Here is an 18,975-nt window from a genome sequence, read left to right on the forward strand (position 1 = left end):
GTAACATCATACAAATTGCATTAAAAACAGTTTCACCAGCACCAAAACAGAGTTACATTTTACATAATTCACTTAAGCACATGGAATTTTGACTACAAAGGGTGTTTACCTTATATTTCTTTTAGAGTTGATTTGGTATGCTTTAACTTGTAAAATGACTGTATTACATGGGCCCAACATAAGGCAACATGGAAAATACCTGAAAAATGTGGGAGCAACTGAGAATTACAAAATTGTACATGGAATTTCTACTACTCAGTCCATTCAGGATTTTGAGCTTTATTTAATTCTGATAATAAGTAAGGTGTGATGAGTGAGGTCTTAGCCCAGGATTCAGAAATTCTGGTTTCAGGTGACCTCGGACAGGTTTTGTGGCTCAGCTCTCCATTCACAGCACAGCAGTAAAAATGTTCCCTTCTATCTCCAAAGACAGGCAGCTCTCAGGAGCTCCCTGCCACTATTTTCACAAAAGAATTGGTGGTTTGGGAGTGAGATGAGAGCAGAGCTCAGTCAGGGAGATGAGCAGTGTTTGACACAGAGCTGTGGTGTTGAACAGAGGTAGRKGAGCGCTGCCCTTTGTGCTGCTKCAGGGACTCTCCCAGGGACACAGCRTGYCTGGCACAGCTCCTGAGCTGCAGCATCCTGGGAGCCTCCAGAAACACCACATTGAACAGAAATGCACTGCAGCTCTCAGCCTGTTCAAGTCTTTATTCAGCACAGCAGACTGGGAAATTCCTTCAGTAACCTCAGTGGGCACTGAAGTAAATATTCTCTCTTAAATGCCACCACCCAGAGGAAAAAACAGATTGCTTGGCACCCAAAGGGAAATTCGTGTGTCCTGCACATTCAGTTTCCTCTGCAGTGTCAGCACAAGATAAACATATCCTAGCACAAAGCATGTGCACAAACTTCATGAGAGAATCATCAAAACCACAAAGAAAAAACTGGAAAAAAATCAGATGRATCTTCTGCATTGCAGAATTGACAAAGCAGCTGGTAATAAACTGAAAGAGAGAAATATACAGTCTGATGATTGAAGGATTGGGGCTGTCTGCAGTAGTTAAAACATCTGGAAAGCAGCTGGACCTCTCTTGCACTGCACTGGAGAATTTCAGCATCACRGTCACTCCCACCTGCTGGACTGCAGAACCCTGGAATGGTTTGATTTGGGGTGTGGAATATCACCTCATTCCAGCTGCCCCTGTCCAAAGTCCCTCTCCAGCTCTCCCRGAGCCCCTTTAGGGYTTGGGAGGGGCTTTGAATCTCCCCAGAGCCTTCTCTTCTCCAGGCTGGACACCCCCAGCTCTCTCAGTCCATCTCCAGAGCAGTTTTCTGAGARTCTTCAYYGCCTCTTCTGGACTCACTCCAACATTTCCAGGTCCTTGTCARAATTCTCAGGAGAACCCAAACTCTGGCCTGCAAGATCCTCTGTGGTGCTGTGCTGAGACAGCAGGAAAGAGAAAAGAAAGCCAGAAACCTGCCTTGTCCTAGGCAGGGAATTGAAAATGTTTTATGAGCTGCCAGCTGAAATTATTCTGGAAATAAGAACACTGCAATGCACTTTCTTCTAAGGACACACGGGTTTCCAAATTGATAACCCTCAAAATGCTTTACTGATTTACCAGAATCCTGGTGGTTTAYAGCCATCTGGGAAGAAAAAGGCTTGCAGCAGCTGTCAGGATGCTCAGCCTTGCCACTTTTACCAGCCCAAGTGACCAGATGGATCAAGTAACCCGAATGATCTCTGTGGTTGCACAGGGAGCTGCTGCTCACAGAGCCTGCTCCCGCTGCCGTTTGACACCCACCAGCCTTGCTGCCAGCAGGAACACGGCCCCAGTGAGCACTTCTGCCACAAAGGAGATCCAGACCAGCGCCAGGGACCAGCCAAACCTGATATCGATTTCCACCAGGAGCTCCTTGCTCCTCAGGAGGCACACAGCTTCTTGGAAAGCAGCGGCTGAGTACGCGATGTAGACGCTGATGCCAGTCAGGGTGACGAGGGCTGGAAAGAGAAACGTGTTCAGCTACTTAACAGCCATTAAAAAAATCAAAAACAATCACTTGGATGTGTCTTAGGGCATCTTTGCCACTCYTTCCTGTTCTACCCAGGCCAGATTTCCAGATTATCTTTGAAATTCAGCTGAGGTCGGTTTTTTGGGGAATGAGGGAAGTAAAGTCAGGTGAATSTGTTCCCACTGTTAAATCCTGAATCACAACATCTAACAGCAAGCCTCCCACCATAAAAACTCAGTCCAGCATTTTACAGATATCTGTACATCTCAGTTTTCAGTGCTGTCTTATTACTAATCCTGAGTGCTCACTGCTGAGCACCACGTGCTGCTGTCTATCTATATGCAAGAGACACAGATTCCTGCATTTCAGAACACTGAACTGGGGCTGTGTTCTGGGTTTGGAAAGTTTTGAGTGTTTAATGTCAACGTGCTGGTCTTTGCTGTCAGCTCCCAGCAGGGGTTCTGCAGTCGTGACCATCCATCTCTTCCAAATAACGAGTCAAAGACATCTTTGGGGCAGACTGAAAATAAATGAACAAGGGCACTCAAACCAGGAGCCAGATGTTTTTGGAATGAAAGGACTGTCCAGAGGATGGYAAATGAGGGGAATGGCACATCTGGCACAAGCACATGTTAAATCCTGAGCCTGGCATCCCAGTCAAAGCACATGTGCCAACCAAAGCCACCCCTTTATTGGATCAGCAGCAGCAAAGATGCAATAAAAAAGGATTAAAGGACTGTAGCCCAGGGAGAGTAAACACTGGAACACTTTTAGGACAACACATAGTGTTTTATCCAATTCTGAGAAAGAAAAATTTTGGTCTAGCTTTCTGTTAAATTACAGTAAGTCTTGATGAGTCTGCCTTTTCTGTGAATGCAGCTTTCTGATGTTCTAAGGACACAGAACTTGCTCTTCTTTTTAAAAGAAAATCATAATGGGGCACGGTTGATCTGTGTAAGAGCATTTCAGACTAAAAGGCTCAGTCAAGACTTTGAGAGAGCAGCATTTGCTTCCAGCAATCTCTTAGCATTTTCTTCTTAAAAATGGGACTGTATGAACAGTTGATGAGAGCCAGTTCTGAAGATCCCCTTTTGTGCTGGGAAAAATTTCTGCTTCAAGTTACATTGTAAAACAGCACTGAAAATCTGTTTGGAAGAGAAAATGCAGATTTACCAGACCCTCAGCAGACCTTCCTCAGGAACTCAATGCAAATGCTTTTTAAAAAAATCCATTTAAAAATGCCTTTTAAAAATCAGTTTTCTTAAGATTTGCAAAATCTGTGCAAGCCTATGATTTAGCAATTCCAAGGTCACTTTTGCACACTCCATTAGCCTGTCTGTAAGGAATTTGTTTCCTGTGCTGAGAAGGTATTAAACCTTTTATGTTAATGGGCACACATTGTTCAAAGGGTGGCTCACTCCACAAGGAGGGATATTTGCCTTTCCTGACTCCAGAATCACGATCTGAGCAGGCAGCAGGTGAAAGAACACCAGCATTCTTCTGAAAGCAAATTCCTGCTTGGCTTTTATTCCCTGGGAASCAAAGTGATGTTTCCCAGACACAATCTCTTGTCTTTTTAAACAGGCCAGGAGTTTGATTTAATACCTCCAAAAAGGAAAAGCAGTCCAGTCATCAGGAGCAGTAGGTAGGCCCTGGCAAGAATACTGATGAATCCAGTCATTCCTCCAAAAACCATCAGGATCAGGCTGAGGGGCATCAGGATGACAAATGTTCCATGCATGTCTGAAGAAAAATKAAGAACGTTAATATTGTGGTATTTTATTATGGCATCAGTGCATGTGATAATAATTATTAAGTGCAGAGCCCTCTGATCAGGATCAAAGCCTCATTCTGTGCTGCACAAACAAGAAATTGGACAGTGTAAGTGAGCAGGACAAATGTATGGTATGGAGGAAAAAGCAATGCACAGAACGAGCCCTCACAGCCTGTTTTCAAGCACCACAGATACAGAGGGTGTGTCTGCACAGACATAAATGAAACTGCAATTAAACAGCAATTAAATTAAACTGTTCTCAGCTCTTGAGCCAGCTGGGTTACAGATGATGCACTGGGAGGCACTGGGAGCAATCACAAGAGCAGCCTCTGAAGCCACTGCTGTGTTTGGGWGGTGAGATCCAGCCAGGCTGTCATTTCAGGCTTCTCCTCTGTCTCGTGTCCTCTCTGCAAATCGCTGACCTTTTCCTTTGTTGCAGCTGACCATCAACTACAGGTAAATTTTCCCATCCAGCCCTGATTCTCTCTGTCATTGTTTTCCACAGCAGCTTCACTAAGTGCATTAACCTATCCTGCTTGCTTCCTCCCAGGCTAAATGTTTTACATCAGTCTTTCTTGATCCCTATAACATTTTAATAGCTGTGCAAACAGAGGGTTGCTATGTATTTTTTCATATCACACTGTTTTTTCCATCATAAACCATTATTGTGTCATTGTTCCCTCTCCCGCAATCTATCCACAACACTCAACCCAACCTTTTTTAAAATAATAACCCCCCAAAAAAAGTAATTCCAGTATCAATTTATTTCATAGCAGAGTAAAGTGCAGAGTTACAGAGAAAACACAATGTAAAATCTATTTTCTGAAGAGGTCTATGCTTCAGTGTCTCATTTAATTTCACAGAGGAATGACAATACACCATTAGCTGTTCCCTAGGAAAAGGAGTCACCTCAGAGATCACAGTCTGTGTGTGATCAAATGCCCAATTTTTTCAAGCCCCTGTAACTGCCCCCTGGATTGGAGGTTCTCCACCTGCCCCTGGCTGAGATTCCAGCTCATCCTCCTCAACAGCAGTTTAAAGATCAGGCACAATTGGGTGCAGAATTCTGTTCAGTTCTGGAAGCCTGGAAGGTTAGGAAGGGTCTCCATGGGATCAAGGCACACTGTTAATGTCTCCACTTGAGTACAATGTGGTTTCCAGACATAATTATTTGTTTTGTGCAGCACAGGACATGCTCACAAAGGAAAATGTGGCCAATCACAGAGTTTTGGAGGTGACCCTGTTGTTCTCTTATTTGCTTACTTACACTGGTATCATATTTCCATATTCAATCCCACATATGCCCACATCAGGAGCAGTTGATGCTCAGAAATCATCATTCTGCAATCAAGAGAGAGTTTTCCCTCTGATTCTAAAGCTGAGGACACTCCCTGGGCTTTCCTTCAGCAAAGCTGGCCACTGTTCCTGGCTGTGGAACACAGACCTACAGCAATTCTTGATGCTGAYAGCCAAATCAATCTTCAGCTTGCTGGGTACAAACCAGCATGTCAAAACTCCCTGCAAACCTTAGTTGAATTCCAAGATGAGAAATAGCCATGRAACTATTTAAACATGACTTTAAACTCCAGGAGTTTTATCCAGTTGGAAGTGGTTCTTGGGGACATGATGAAACATGATGTGACAGGATTGGGAACCCAATTCAGTTCCCATACTCTAGAGAGGCTGCAGGAGTGGTCTGCAGCTACTTTTGAGCTTGCTGAGGGTTATTTGGCCTGATTTTGATTATTCCTCACCATTCTGGCATCCATGTGTCCTCTTAGATTTGGTCTTGCCTGTAAAAGATAAAGAAGTCTTGGGAGGATAAAATCTGATTGATTTTATCAATGAATATTTCCTGAGTATGAATGTAAGAATGGAGCAACTCTGTCCTCACACCTGGCCTTGCTGAGAGACAAAAAAAACATGAACAAGCTCATGGCTGGCTCTCTGCCTTGGGATTTTCCAGCTGCTCTCCATAGTCCAAGTCACTGCTCACAAACTCCACCTCAGGACAGGAACATGAATTTGCCATTTCTTTGACTTTTCTTGTCATGRTGTGATTTCAGCTACTGCAACCTGAGCCAGGACATGTGAGGATGATGAAAATGCAACTCTGAATGGAAGCTTGTGAAGGACAGGGGAAAGAAAACTGTACCAGAGCATCCTTGGGAGTGTCCTAGATGACATTAATGATCTGTGACAGTTGCATGCAATATCAAAATAACTCTGATTTTTAGGCCCTCCTCAGTGAAAATATAGGATTTAGGGACAGTTCATCTGAAACCCAAAAACCCCACTGTGACAGAGCTTTACTCTTCCTACCCACAGCAGGRATCACCCTTCTCATTAATCACCTGCAGCTTTTTTAAAATCAAATATTTAGTGGGTTGTATTTGGTTAAACAGCACTTTTATAATCTCCAGTGTTCTAGTTCAATATCTAATACTCATTTGTACTATGAAATCTGCAACTGCCTGGGAAACTTATTCTAAAAGGCTGCCATGGAAACCACTCAGRAATCTGAATTCATGCCATCTGGCATATGATATTATGCCATTATATCCCTTGATTAGAGGAACAGAATTAGTTTATAGAAGAACATGACTTAAAATATCTTTACTATGTTTCTGTCTTCAATAATCATCAGTGAAAGAAGTTAAAACATTAATTTTGCAGTCATTTTAGTGGGTTTTTAGTTGCTGTTGAAATACACATTTATGCCTTATGTATTAAGCATATAACTGTCTTCATATGGATKAAATTAATCTGGTACTGGAAAAAAAAACCCTAAGCATTTCCACAAGAAGAGGTATGCGCGCTTTCCTGTAGAACAGAATTCAGAACAGAATTCGGAACAGAATTTCCACATCTATTTCTCAACACCAGAGTTCCCTGTWAGTCCAATATGAAAAAGTCAATGGTTTAATCTTGGAAATACTGAAACAAACTTGTAAACTTTTTAAAAACTCTCCCTTTTTTCTTTTTTTTTTAAGCAAAAAGTAATTAAGTTGCTTAATCAGAGTAAATGAAGTTTTCCATTAGCTCTCCAAAGCTCGTTTACTAGAGGTCTGGCCAAATATCTGTAAGAATGGCAGCTGCAGAGTGTGTCCAGATCTGAGAATTTGGCAGGCATTTCTGAATTACCACCCAACACAGTTGTTGATGAGCTGATCGTGAGAGAAATCYGTGGAATGAAACAGAAACACTGAGCGGTGTCAGAAGGAACCAAGTGCAAGCCCAGCAGTTTTGTTAATCATCTCCTGTTAACATCCCGGAGCTTAATTGCTCCAAACTAACTTTGGATTTGTTTGCACAGCTTATAACAGCAAACAGTGCCTAGAAATGTGTAACAGGCACCTCATCACAAATRCTCCAAACGGCAGCGGCTCGGAAGAGCTTAATTAAGGAGCTGTTTGTCTTGCCCAGCAGTAACTAAATAGCAGGTTAGAAAGAGAACAGCCTCCAGGTGAGACAGAGAGCTGGCTGCTGTGAAAGGCAATGGGGCTGCCCTGGAAGGATGGGGCAAAGCCAGGAAGAAACAGTGCATGGAGAGAGTTTGACCTGTTCGCTAGGAAAAATAAGGGAACAACTCAGAAAACCAGTGAGCAACTGCAAAGAACTGGTCTGTGGTTAAATGTGAGTTTTCTGGGCTTGGAAGGCCTGAATTCCCTCCTGTTCAACAGAGAGAAGGTGATGGAGGAGGATTGCTCGCAGGGTGCTCCAGGATGATTAGCCAGGCTCTGGTCCCATGCGTGGGTGTCACATGCTTTGGGCTGGTGCTTTCCTCCAAAAGCCTCTGAGCTAAGCAGGATGACAAATTGCAGCTAGCAGAAATAAAATGATGCTGGATTTGGAGCGGGTGGCACTGACAAAAAGCTCCAGGAGCAGGAATGGGTGGGATGATGAATGTGAGYGATGCACCGAGGTTCACATTCTGTTCTGTGGTACCAATGAATCTGAAAACGAGAGCATTCATCAGAAGCTGTCACTTGYTAGGCCTGAGCTGTGGTGGTGCTGAAGTGATCTCAGATTTCTGTAATATGTGCTGTGAGGACTGCAGCAGATGTTCACAGCCCCTCTCTGAAGGAACAGGGCACTGTTGCTCAGAAACAGGCACACACCCACCAGATCAATCCAGAATTTTGGCCTGCATCAGCCTAATTTCACTTGGCCTCTGAAATGGCTCTTGCCAGGTATTCCAGCCCCAGCTGTTTCCTTCTGAGAGCTTAAAACTAAAGAAAATTTCCAATGAACTGTAAATCCCCCAGGAAAATAATGTCACTGTGGCCAAAGAATAGRGCATTGTTTACAACATTACAAACTGTAACTCGGTAAAAATGGATTGGGACCATGAGGAGCAGGTGGAAGTGTGAAAGCAGCTGGTTAGTGACAGACAAGCTTATCTGTACAATTAAACTCATTTTGTYGAGGAAGAAACCAAGGCAGCTKTTACATTAAAACAACCAAAGKATCAGTAGCTGCCTCWCTGCAAAAAKTGTTCCCCTGAAGGAAGCARRAACTTGCCTGCAGCYTCCTGGCTCCAGTTATATTCGTGTYCAAAGAAGAAAAAATCAAAATACTCTGGGGAGAATACTTTAAGCAGTTGTGCATGGGCAGCTGCACACTCCAGKCTTGATTTTATAAGAGGAAAAACAATATAAGGGGAAATCACATCCATTAAGGACTCATTTCTGGATGGTTCAGGAATAGAGGAGAGCACTAAAAATGGACCTGTAAAAGGAAACCAATCACTGGCCATCTAGTTCAAGTCACTGGCAAAAAGTCAAAATTATCAGAGCTTAATGTTACCTTGTTGGTGCCTAATGCAGGTGGTTTGTGAGTCACACAGACAGTATTAAAGAATAGCAGTTCCTCTCACATTATTTTTCACAATTCCAGCCCCAGCTCTGCAGTGCTGGAGGAACCCTGGAGCAGCTCAGATTTGCAAAGCTAAGATTCAAGASAAATAGTCTGGCTCTGATTAGAAATATTTACAACATATTTCATTTTGCAACAATTACCTGGTACTGGATCAGACTGGTACTGCCTTCAGCGAAATCTATACTGGTATTTAATCTTTATTARCAATACAGACTGGTAAATGGAAAATATATGTCAAAAATATCTAAGAGCAACTTTTCCCCAGTGTAAGGTGTCAAGGTTTTTTGTTTGTGGTTTTTGTTGTTGATGGTGGTGGTGTTTGTTTTTGTCTTGTTAGCTTTTTCTTTTAAGAAATTCTTTTACAGACATGAAACTCTTGGGGAAAATGTTTCACCTGATTAGGTACTGGCATCCTTTTCACTCACCAGCTTTCCTCTCTCTGTGTGTGATCCTCAACATTTAGATCTGATTTTTGCTACTGGAAAATGGGGAAGCTGCTCAGAACCCTGCTGCAGCTTCCTTTAAAGTCAGAGACACCCTTATTTTGTYATTTGGTGAGAGATGGATTCAGCTCACCATGCACAAATTGCTCTTGCTGCTTGTCTCCCATGGCTGGCACAGGAGAATAAGGCAAAAAAACAGGGGTGTCTGCTGACAGATTTCAATTCTAGGGGAGATTTTCAGAGGGCTACCTTTAATCCTAGTAGTCACCATGAGACCCTAATAAATTACAAAAAATGACACTCATTTTAATCCTGTTTGGGCCAGAGGAACATTTGGGCCAACAGAAATAGATCTGCAGTGAAAAAGAATTTTATTAATGCAGAATGTTCAGGAAAGCTAGTGGCAGACAGTCTAGTGGTGTTTTTCTTTAGGCAGTGGCTGATGTTTTAAACAAATAACCAGGCCATAATGTAATCTGTAGAAGGAAAATATTTTCTGCATCATGGTTTTAAGGGGGAGAGAGGGTACACACTGCACGTCCAGCTGGGGGGAGTGGTAAGAGAAGAAGTTGAAGGCTAATGCAGAGGGGAGATCATATTTAATCCATTAGTGGGGTAGCTCAAGAGATGTGAAAATACGTCCCAGACCCAGGCTGACAAGGCCTAGGCTGATTGCCTGGGTGATGCTGCTGCAGGATTTTAACTCGTGAGCCCAATTATTTTAATGTGCCAGGAGCTCAAGTTGAAGCACACAATCAGCCCAAGAGGAATCTGATGTGGATGCATGGGAGAGATTTTGGAAATGTGGAGGAAGGGAGTGTGAACGTTTTTCATCCTCTAATGAAGGGTTTGTCTCATAGCAATGGCCAGCACTTTTGTTKCCACCTGGACGCAGCTCTTTGCACTCACACACTGACTTTGTCTCACCTTTTTGGCACTTGTGTCTCATAAAAACCAGCTGGAAGTGCATTCCAGCTCTGAAAAATGAGGGATGTGACCAATGTGTTACTGAAGTGCCTGCTTTTGGAGACAGTCCTTTGAAGTCTTTTTGGAAATAATCAACAAGAAACACACTTGCTGTGCCAGAGCTCATGATATCCATCCAGTCTGGCAATCAGTGAGAAATATTCCAACTAGATGRAATGAGATGAATGCCATGTGGATGTGCCTCACAGGCACCTGCACAGGCACACAAAGAGAAAAATGTAATTATTTGGAAGTAACCAATTAGAGCTGTGCTATTACCTTGTTTGCCRCACAGAGCAGCAGGTGAAGAAACTGCTGCAACTACAGGAGAAACAGAATTTTCCTGTAAAATTCTTGTTCAAATGTGTTGTAGAGGAAGATGGTTTGCCATGATCTGCCTAAATATGATTCCGTGGCCGCAGTCAGAAAATAATTAAGAAAGAAGAGTAAGGCTGATGTAGAAGGTAATATCTCAGGACCTGATGAACCCAGATGTCACTTACCAACATCTGTATTTCCTACAAGGAAGTACTGACATGGCAGTTCCTATGTTCAGCTGTGACTGCTGAGGATCTAGAGCCTCACCACACTGCAACTGCATTGAAGCGGAGCAAAAAAACCCCAAGAAGTTAACTCTGCAGGGCATTCCAATCAAACCTAGCAGGTTCTTTCAATTGAAGCATCATTGATATCTCATGTCATCATTTTTAGACCAACTATGCCTGTTTATAATAAAATCTGCAAATGTCATTKCAGACCTGAATTCCTTTTTCAGGAACATGAAAATAGTACTTGATGCGAAAGTGCGAGGGGAAAAAAGTTCTCCAAGGCCCTGAAGAGTCTGTAAACATAATTATTAATCCAATTTTTATTCAGAACTATTATTTACTTGCACTTCATGACTCACAACAGCTGTCCTTTGTTTCCAAGCCAACATCATTTTTATAACYAAAAGAGCACTGCTTTTGTTTTTGTTTTGTTATTTCATTGAAGAGCTGCAATCAAAAMCCTCCTCACTTGAGATAAATAACAGATGCACCTTTTGTAAACACGCACACGACTTTTGAAAAGCAAATGGTTTTATCCTGAAATGTTGGACTATCCCCAACATAACAGTGAAGGTGCCTGCACCTAAAACATGATCAAGCAGCCTCAGTTAATGCCAGCCCCTCAAAGGCTCAAGCCATCCAGWGGACAATCATTTCCACTGATTTCAGCAGCATCAAGCAGCTACAGCCCTCTGTTTTGAGCAAGGAAGATTAAAGGAATGGCACTTTCTATTTGAAAGCACAGAGAGGCATCCTGGGCTGTCAGTCCTGATCCTGCTGATGTGTTTATATGGCTCCTTCAGTAGCCCACTGGGATCTCACTCATTCTTCACCTTCCCAGCACAGTTGTGACACAGCCCCAGCAGCACCAGCACCTCCCAGGCTTCCTTTGCCACCGCACTTGTAGCTGGGGCAGGAGATGCTGCTTCAAGAAACTAAAAACACTTTAAGCCTCTCTGGAGCCCAGGGAATAGCTGGTTTTGAGGCGAAAAKTTCCATTTTAAGACACAGGACAAATGCATGTTTTCCATGTGCAAGGGGGAAACAGAGTCAGGGAGGAGAAGTAAGTAAATTTAAAAAATTGTGAAAAGCAAGTCCACATATGAGCGTGTGCGAGGAAAGGATTGTGTATATGTATTATGGAATATATGATGCAAAGAAGGTAAATCATCTTCTAGGAGATGCCTGTAAGAATTTGAAAACGCTCAGTTTGGACTTTTTGAAAACATTCTGGCATTGACAAATGAATCTAAAGGAAAAGAAGTAAATACATAYGAAGCCTAATGTTTTTGAACATGATGTTCTTCAAAGACTTTGAACACTGCTTTTAGTCATTGATTTATTTTCTTAAACTCTCACATACTTAAGTCTTTTATCAGTGTCAGAAAACCCACTGAAAAGCTAGAAAAACAGCTGTCCTAAAGATTAGTTTAAATATGTTRTTAAACATTTTCAGTGCTCAGACTACTTTGCAGTGATTGTGAACACTTTTGCCTTTTATTTTTAACGATTGTGTACCTTCCTGTGCCATTCCAGTCACAGAGGTCTTGCCCCTGTGGAAGAAATTAGCTGAGCTTGTCATCAAATAGATGGTTATTTCAACAGTAAACACACTTAAAGACCACAGACAGTGACAGATATTGTAGAGAAGCAGTCAAAGCATTATCTCAGCGAGTTCCCCCTCTGAATCAGAAATGAGTTCTTGCAAGTGGCCAAGGAGGAAGGGAAAGGGAGGATGGAAATATAAAATAATATAAACGCTACTCACACAAAAGCTGTCTGTGTGAATCGGTGATRTTTGCATTCTCATGCCAGAAGGGGTTTATCAAAGGATAACATTCACTCCTCACTATTAGAAAAAGGGRAAAAACAATGAGAAAAAAAATCACTATAGTATCCTTTTGCTATATATAATTTCTTTTGCATGTACATATAATTCATGCGATGCTAGCTGCTTTTAAAACAGCCATTCCTAGGTAGGGAAGGAAAGGACAGGATTTTCAGTATGCAGCACTGGCTGCTCCCATGGGGCCTGACCACTGGAGCCAACAGGGAAACATCTGTTCCTTGCAGTGGGGCTCATTGCTCTAACCTCCTTCTCCCTGCTCCACTGGAACCATCGTCTTTTCTTGCCTATGGCAATCACTTACTCCTGCCTTTTAATAACCCAAAAGTTATATGCCTAGCATATAAATTAACTACACGGGGAATATCCTATATATTGATATATAGGATTATAGTAATCCTATCTTATGATACATATATTTAAATTAATTGTTTATGCAAAAAAACTGTACCATGTTTGTATTTCTATTTTTTATACTATTAGTCATCATTTTAATGACTTTAACCCAGAACTTTTGCCCCTTAATTCCCTGAGCCAAATGAAAAGRCATCTCCTTCCTTCCAAATGGTTAACGTTTATTAGATTAGCTTGAATTAAAAGTTAATATAAAATCAGGTTACAGTAGCAGAAAATTCGCTCTCCCCATGTCTCCTTCGGCACAGGAGGTATCGRCAAGGCACTGCCCACGGGTCCCGGGCACGGCCGGGGAGCGCCCGTCCCTTGRACCACGGAGAGCAGCGGGCATTGCYGGACCCCACAACCCCGCACTCAGAACCCCGCAGCCGGACCCCTTAGCCGGACCCCCATCCCCGCAGCCGGACCCTGCAGCCGCATCCCCGCAGCCTTAACCCCGCATCCTCGCACCCCGAACCCCTCAGCCGCATCCCCGCATCCCCGCATCCGGATCCTCGTATCCATCCCCGCTCTCAGATCCCCTTAGCCGGACCCCTTAGCCGGACTCCCGCATCCTAGCCTCCGAACCCCCGCATCCCCGCTCTCAGATCCCTTTAGCCGGACCCTTTAGCCGGACCCCATAGCCGTAGCCCCGCGCTGCCCCGGGCCCCCCTGCCCCGCACTCACCGCGGCAGGTCCGCCAGAGCCCCGAGTGCGAGCTGAGCGCGTCCGTGCCGTTCCGGGACGCCTCCAGCTTGGAGGCATCGATGATGTACCAGAAGTCCGTGGCGATGGCCACCACGAGGAAGATGAAGCTCGAAAGTCCCACCAGGGCCACGAAGAGGGAGAGCGCGCCCAAGTTAACCCTCATGGTGCCGCCGCCGCCGCCGCGCCTCGCCCGCCCCGCGGCCGCGCAGGTAACGCGCCCCGAGCCCCGAGCCCCGAGCCGGGAGCCCCGAGCCCCGAGCCCCGAGCCCCGCCCCGGCTGCTCCGCGCCCCCGGGCGGAGCGGGGGCCCGGCCCGGCCCCGCACAGACCCCGCTGCTGCCCCCCGGCCGCTGTCCCGCCTGCCAGCCCCGACCCTGGCCAGCGAATGGAGCGCGGAGCCCTGCGCGACCGACCGTGACAGCGCCGGCTGCCCGGAGAGGGACAGCTGTCAGAAACACAGCGTGGGGATCCCGATCGCTCGGGCAGCTTCGGGATGGGCTCACCAAGGAGGGGAGAGAGCTCCCCGCTTCCAAACACCACCAACTGAGGGAAGGAGGGAGCAGAAGGAGAAGTCTGGGGAGCAGGGACAGGGCTGGTGTTCCTGCAGCCTTTCTGGTACATTWACAAGAGATTTCCTCTTGTTCTGTGTTTTCCAGATGCCGACCTCAAAAGGACATTTGAAACCGGATTGGAAAGGTGGTGTGAGAGAAGGCAGTAGCGTGGCATTTACTGCCTAATGCAGTGATGTCTGTACCCTGCTTGGGATCGTTTCCCTGTTAGGGTGTCACCGATGGAGGGAACGACACACGCTCCCTCTTCTAGAAACTACAGTTCCGTAGTTTCCAAGGTGTTCGTGTAAAGCCACACTTCACCCAGCCTCCTGCTCATCTTCAGCCCGCTGAAATCTGTGGAATAACAAAGTAAATTGCAGTAACAGAACCTTATTTTCAAATCCACAGAGAATTTACTCTGGTGTTTTAGTGCGCCTCATCACTGGCATAAAGATACTGTGCAGGTAGGGTCAATGAGGGACATCTTGTTTTCTTCTGTGTAATTTACTTCAGGCTTTCCAGGGAATTGCTAAGTAACTCTGAGTAATTAAAAAAGTCATTCTCATTTATTTTCTGGCATGGACACTGGACAGAATGTGTGACATCATTACCCATCCATGGCAACAAGCTATCATGAACCAGTAGGCTTTCAGCAGTAGCATCAGTTAAAAAGAAAATTTTCCTTCACAGAGTTTATTTAAACACAGGAATCATCAGCACTACAGATCACATTTTGCTCTGCAGAACTACTGGAAGGTGTATATGGCTGGGAATATAACAGTCATTCAATTCAGGAGMACACTGCTGAGCAGTTATAGCTTTTTTTTCTGAGCTTTTGCTCTATTCCTGCAACTTGTATTTGYGATACRTAAGAATGTCTCCGCAGTTCTACCRACCAAGCAGCTGTTACTTCCTTGTAATTGCGATGTTTGGGTGATACAAAGTTAATGAACCAAAGTGAAATGTTTTGTTAGACTAACTAATGCAGTGAGAAAATGAACACGCCTCGGGGCACAAGTCTTAACTGAGCCCCCAAGCTTTTTATTTCATTTTTTATTTTTCCCCAACTATATTTGCAGAGTTAYTTGAAAGTTTAAATTAACCCCACAAATACCATGTCTTAGGCAGAGGTTTTATCAGTTCTTTTCCTATAAATGTGAAGCAGAGGCATTCATACATCTGTCATATTCTCCAGTGTCATATTCCACTTAAAACCAAGGGAAAGCAAAGGGTGTAAAACTGCCGGAACATTTAACTCAGTTGGGTAGAAGCTGTTAATTAGGTTTGGAGAAGATGTTTATCAGTGATACTCTCTGTCCTGGAGAGTCTCTTGTTCTAATCTTGGGGCCCACAAAGTTTGAACCTGTGCTTCTTTTTAGAAACATTGTTAAATAATCTATTTTAGCCATCAAGATGTGTATAGATTCTGCCTAGACTAACTTTAGAGTGAACCTAAGGTAGAGGCTGCTAACCCCAGATCCTTTTGTGACCAGACTCTGATGACAAACATTTATGTCAAGAGTAAATCAACTCTACATGGAGGTTTCCTTTTCACATCACCATAATTTATTTAGGCATTCATTCTCATGCTAAGGAACAAACAATTCCTGCAACTCAGAAGACTAAAAACATAGTTAACAAAACACCTTGATATATGCACTGGGAAAGGCTTACAATGAAAATGCCAGTAGTGCAAATTATCTTCCCTAGAGATTCAGTTCCAATTTCCTGAGGTCTTTGAAAGTTCAGCTAGGATGAAAGACACAAAATTTYAATCTAGACTTAGCTTTATGAAGAAGGAGCACTTCACTTTGCACTTTTAGGCATTGGTTGCATCTGCCAACATCAATCTGCTGCTGGGAATAACAAAGATAGTTCAGAATATGCTCTCAAAGCTGCAGTCAATTATTAATCCCTAGAGTGTGATGTAGCAAAATTATCAGTCTCTTCCAGCCCGAGCATGGCAGAGCTGGTTCAGTAAATTTTACTCTCTCCCTCCTGCTTGCAGAGTTACGTGGGTGCTGGTGGACTCAGAGGGCATTGTGTTCTGGGAATCACCAGCGTGGATTCCCAGGGCTATTCCCAGGTCAAATCTCTAGGACAGTTCCTTCTGAGCTGTTCTGAACCTGTGCTGTCTGGGAACAGCAGAATCCCACCGAATTCCTCWATTTCCCMCATGTTTCTTTTATTTCATTTCCTCTGCCTTGTCTGTATCTGTGAAGAGGTGACTGCAATACTCAAGTAAATTCTTTGAAAATTGAAGAAGGGAGGGATTCCCAAGATGTTTACCCAACTGATTGCAGGAAAATAAAAGCAGTCAGGGTAAGTGTGCACCAATGACCGTAATTAAGCGCTGCCACGGCAACCAGCACAATCAACACACCTAATTCCATTCGCAGTCCTTTTCCAGGAAATAGAACTTTTCTTTTTTCTCCTGTAATTTTTTTTGTTCTTGTTGTTGAGTGAAGGATTAAATTCAAACCCAGTTTTACTATTCAGCCTTCCAGTAAAGCTAATGGGATTTTGGAGTTTATTGTTCTTTTAAACTTACCGCAATTACTTCCCCTGTGGTTCAAAAGAGAAAAGCTGTTAGGCAATATATGCTATTACAATTTTCAGATTTGCTGCACTTGGAAATTGCTAACTACTGGCTTTTTTTCTGAGGTTTGGCCATTACTTTTCAGATTTAATCTTTTCATTATGCACTGACACACATCCAGTTTAGAACACGCATAACCTTCAGTGGATTTAAAAAAGGACTGACCCGTAGTACAGGACATATACCACAATGTCCTGGCTCTTACTCAGTATTACCTGATCTGCCAAAAAAAAACCCACGGAGTGTCAATACACGATATTCAATTCAAAGGGTGATTACAGGAGGGACATATCTGAAGTAGCCAGCACAGCCAACTTCGTGGGACTTCATCAATGGATTAAACTGGCCCAATCCATTATTTAAAACAAGYAATTAAACCTCAGTAAAGTTGTCTGGCATGTGAAGCAAATTTAAGCAAGTTCCTAGGTCACATGGCAGTGAGTGAGACAGGAAATGTAACTGAGGTGCATCCTTAAAAGAGGAATCTGTGCAAAGCCCTCTTGTGTGTGGCACAGAAACTGCATCTCCCTAAACAACTTCCATTATCACCCACATCAGAAGGTGTGCAGCCACACCGGCTCCTTAAAACCTTCTGCAGCCACAAGATATTCCTGCTTTGCCCAACTATTATGCATATGTGAAACGAGGCAGCAGCGTTTCTTAGAAAAGAGATTGCAGCAGCTCCATTTCTCACATAATGGGCCTTTGTGTTTAAAAGTCCCCGTGTAGTGCAGCTTTTTTAGCTACTCCTCTAATTATCCTCAGCCCGTGTACCAGTAAGTGCTTCTTGCTGCAGACTGGTCAGATTTTGTGACAAATACAACCTGCTTTGCCTGCAGATTGTTATCACTCCACAGCAGTGAGGGACATGCCAGCAGAGAGCGAGACTGCAGTAATAATTTATGTGGCAGTATATCACCAYAGGAGCTAAAATAATGTTCTGCTCTTTCACAGGAGCCAGATAAAAGGAGAATTAATCTCCAAAACATTTTTGTCGGATGTGCATCCAATAGAATTTCCCACAGAAACTCTGAGGAGAGATYTAAATGTCTTGCTGTGTTTTTCATTTCGTTGCCACTCAACACTCTCAATTGTAAAAACAGGGAAAGATTATTTCATTCTTTTAATAATTCTTAGCCTTTGTTGAAGATTGCAGGTGATGAGAGGAAGACATCTGGAAATAAATACAGACTATAAATTACAGCCCAAAATTTTTTTGGGCACTGACTCTAATTCTTCCTACTATTCCAGAAAATTACAAGGATCATGTATAGTAATTGATATTAGCATCATGACAAGTAATTAATATGTAAATGCTCGCTTTTGAACCAGATCCTCCTGCTGAAAGGTAAAATAAAACTTGAATAGCCCTGTCAGATTTCCTGAAGAGGCGAATCAGAACACAGATGGGAGCTTGGAGCACACTCTGTCTGTGATGCTGAGGTGTCCTGTGTCCATACACCACATCCGGACAGCACGACTGACCACAGAACACAGAGCCAGAGCAGCAGCCAGCTCTCACTGCAGCCCAGCTCGGCTGGGAAATGACTACCCAAGACACCGAGGTCCAAAATGTAGATACTAAAATCTGGTGGTCTGCTAGACAAATTTCTCTTATTAAAACCTTCCCAAAGCACTCTGGTTACGGTGTTTCTGCCCAACGCTTAAGTCAGTCTTCTGCTTATTTCACCTGGTTCATACCTAGTTAAAAACTCTTCAGAACTAAGCAACTAAACCCCCCAATCCCCCAAACAAGTGAACAGCAGCTGCTTCAGCTAATCTTACAGTGGTAGAGTTGTGACATTATCTGGACTAAGAAAAAAAAGAAAAAAAAAATCATTTTCCACTTTGTTTTCAAGCCGTTTGCAGATTTTGCATGGAATTACCGGCGAACCAAGACAGGGCAAGTGATGCTAAACCAATCAACAAATGAACGCGAGTACGAAACGCGCGTTGAAACGCGAGCAAGCCCTGCGGGTGCTTCAGCGCCAAGCCCGAATGCGCTGCAGGGGCCGCCTTTCCCCGTTTCCCCCGGGGGGTTAGTGCCGGGTAATTCTCGAATGCAGGCGGTCCCCGAGCACAGGGGTCACCCCAGTGCCGGGATCCGGGATCACCCACGGCCGGGATCCGGGATCACCCAGTGCCGGGATCCGGGATCACCCCAACACCGGGATCCGGGATCACCCCAGTGCTGGGATCCGGGATCACCCCAGTGCCGGGATCCGGGATCACCCCAGTGCCGGGATCCGGGATC

General features: G+C 44.0%; 1 protein-coding gene across 2 annotated transcripts; it reads right to left on the reverse strand.

Annotated features, from left to right (window-relative positions):
* Positions 1-1,769: 1,769 nt before the first annotated feature.
* TMEM114 (transmembrane protein 114) lies at positions 1,770-13,735 on the reverse strand. Of its 2 annotated transcripts, XM_057380724.1 has the most exons (4): positions 13,552-13,735; positions 12,394-12,474; positions 3,619-3,756; positions 1,770-2,002 (listed from the first exon to the last, which is right to left on the reverse strand). In XM_057380724.1, exons 1-4 carry the CDS (start codon positions 13,733-13,735, stop codon positions 1,770-1,772), a joined length of 636 nt encoding a protein of 211 aa, XP_057236707.1. The 2 variants fall into 2 exon arrangements, with proteins under 2 accessions (XP_057236707.1, XP_057236708.1); XM_057380725.1 differs by lacking the exon at positions 3,619-3,756.
* Positions 13,736-18,975: the final 5,240 nt, after the last annotated feature.

The sequence above is a fragment of the Malurus melanocephalus genome, unplaced genomic scaffold (assembly GCF_030028575.1).
Source record: "Malurus melanocephalus ecotype Western Australia unplaced genomic scaffold, MMel_1.1 scaffold_468, whole genome shotgun sequence".
In the NCBI taxonomy this organism is placed as follows: Eukaryota; Metazoa; Chordata; class Aves; order Passeriformes; family Maluridae; genus Malurus; species Malurus melanocephalus.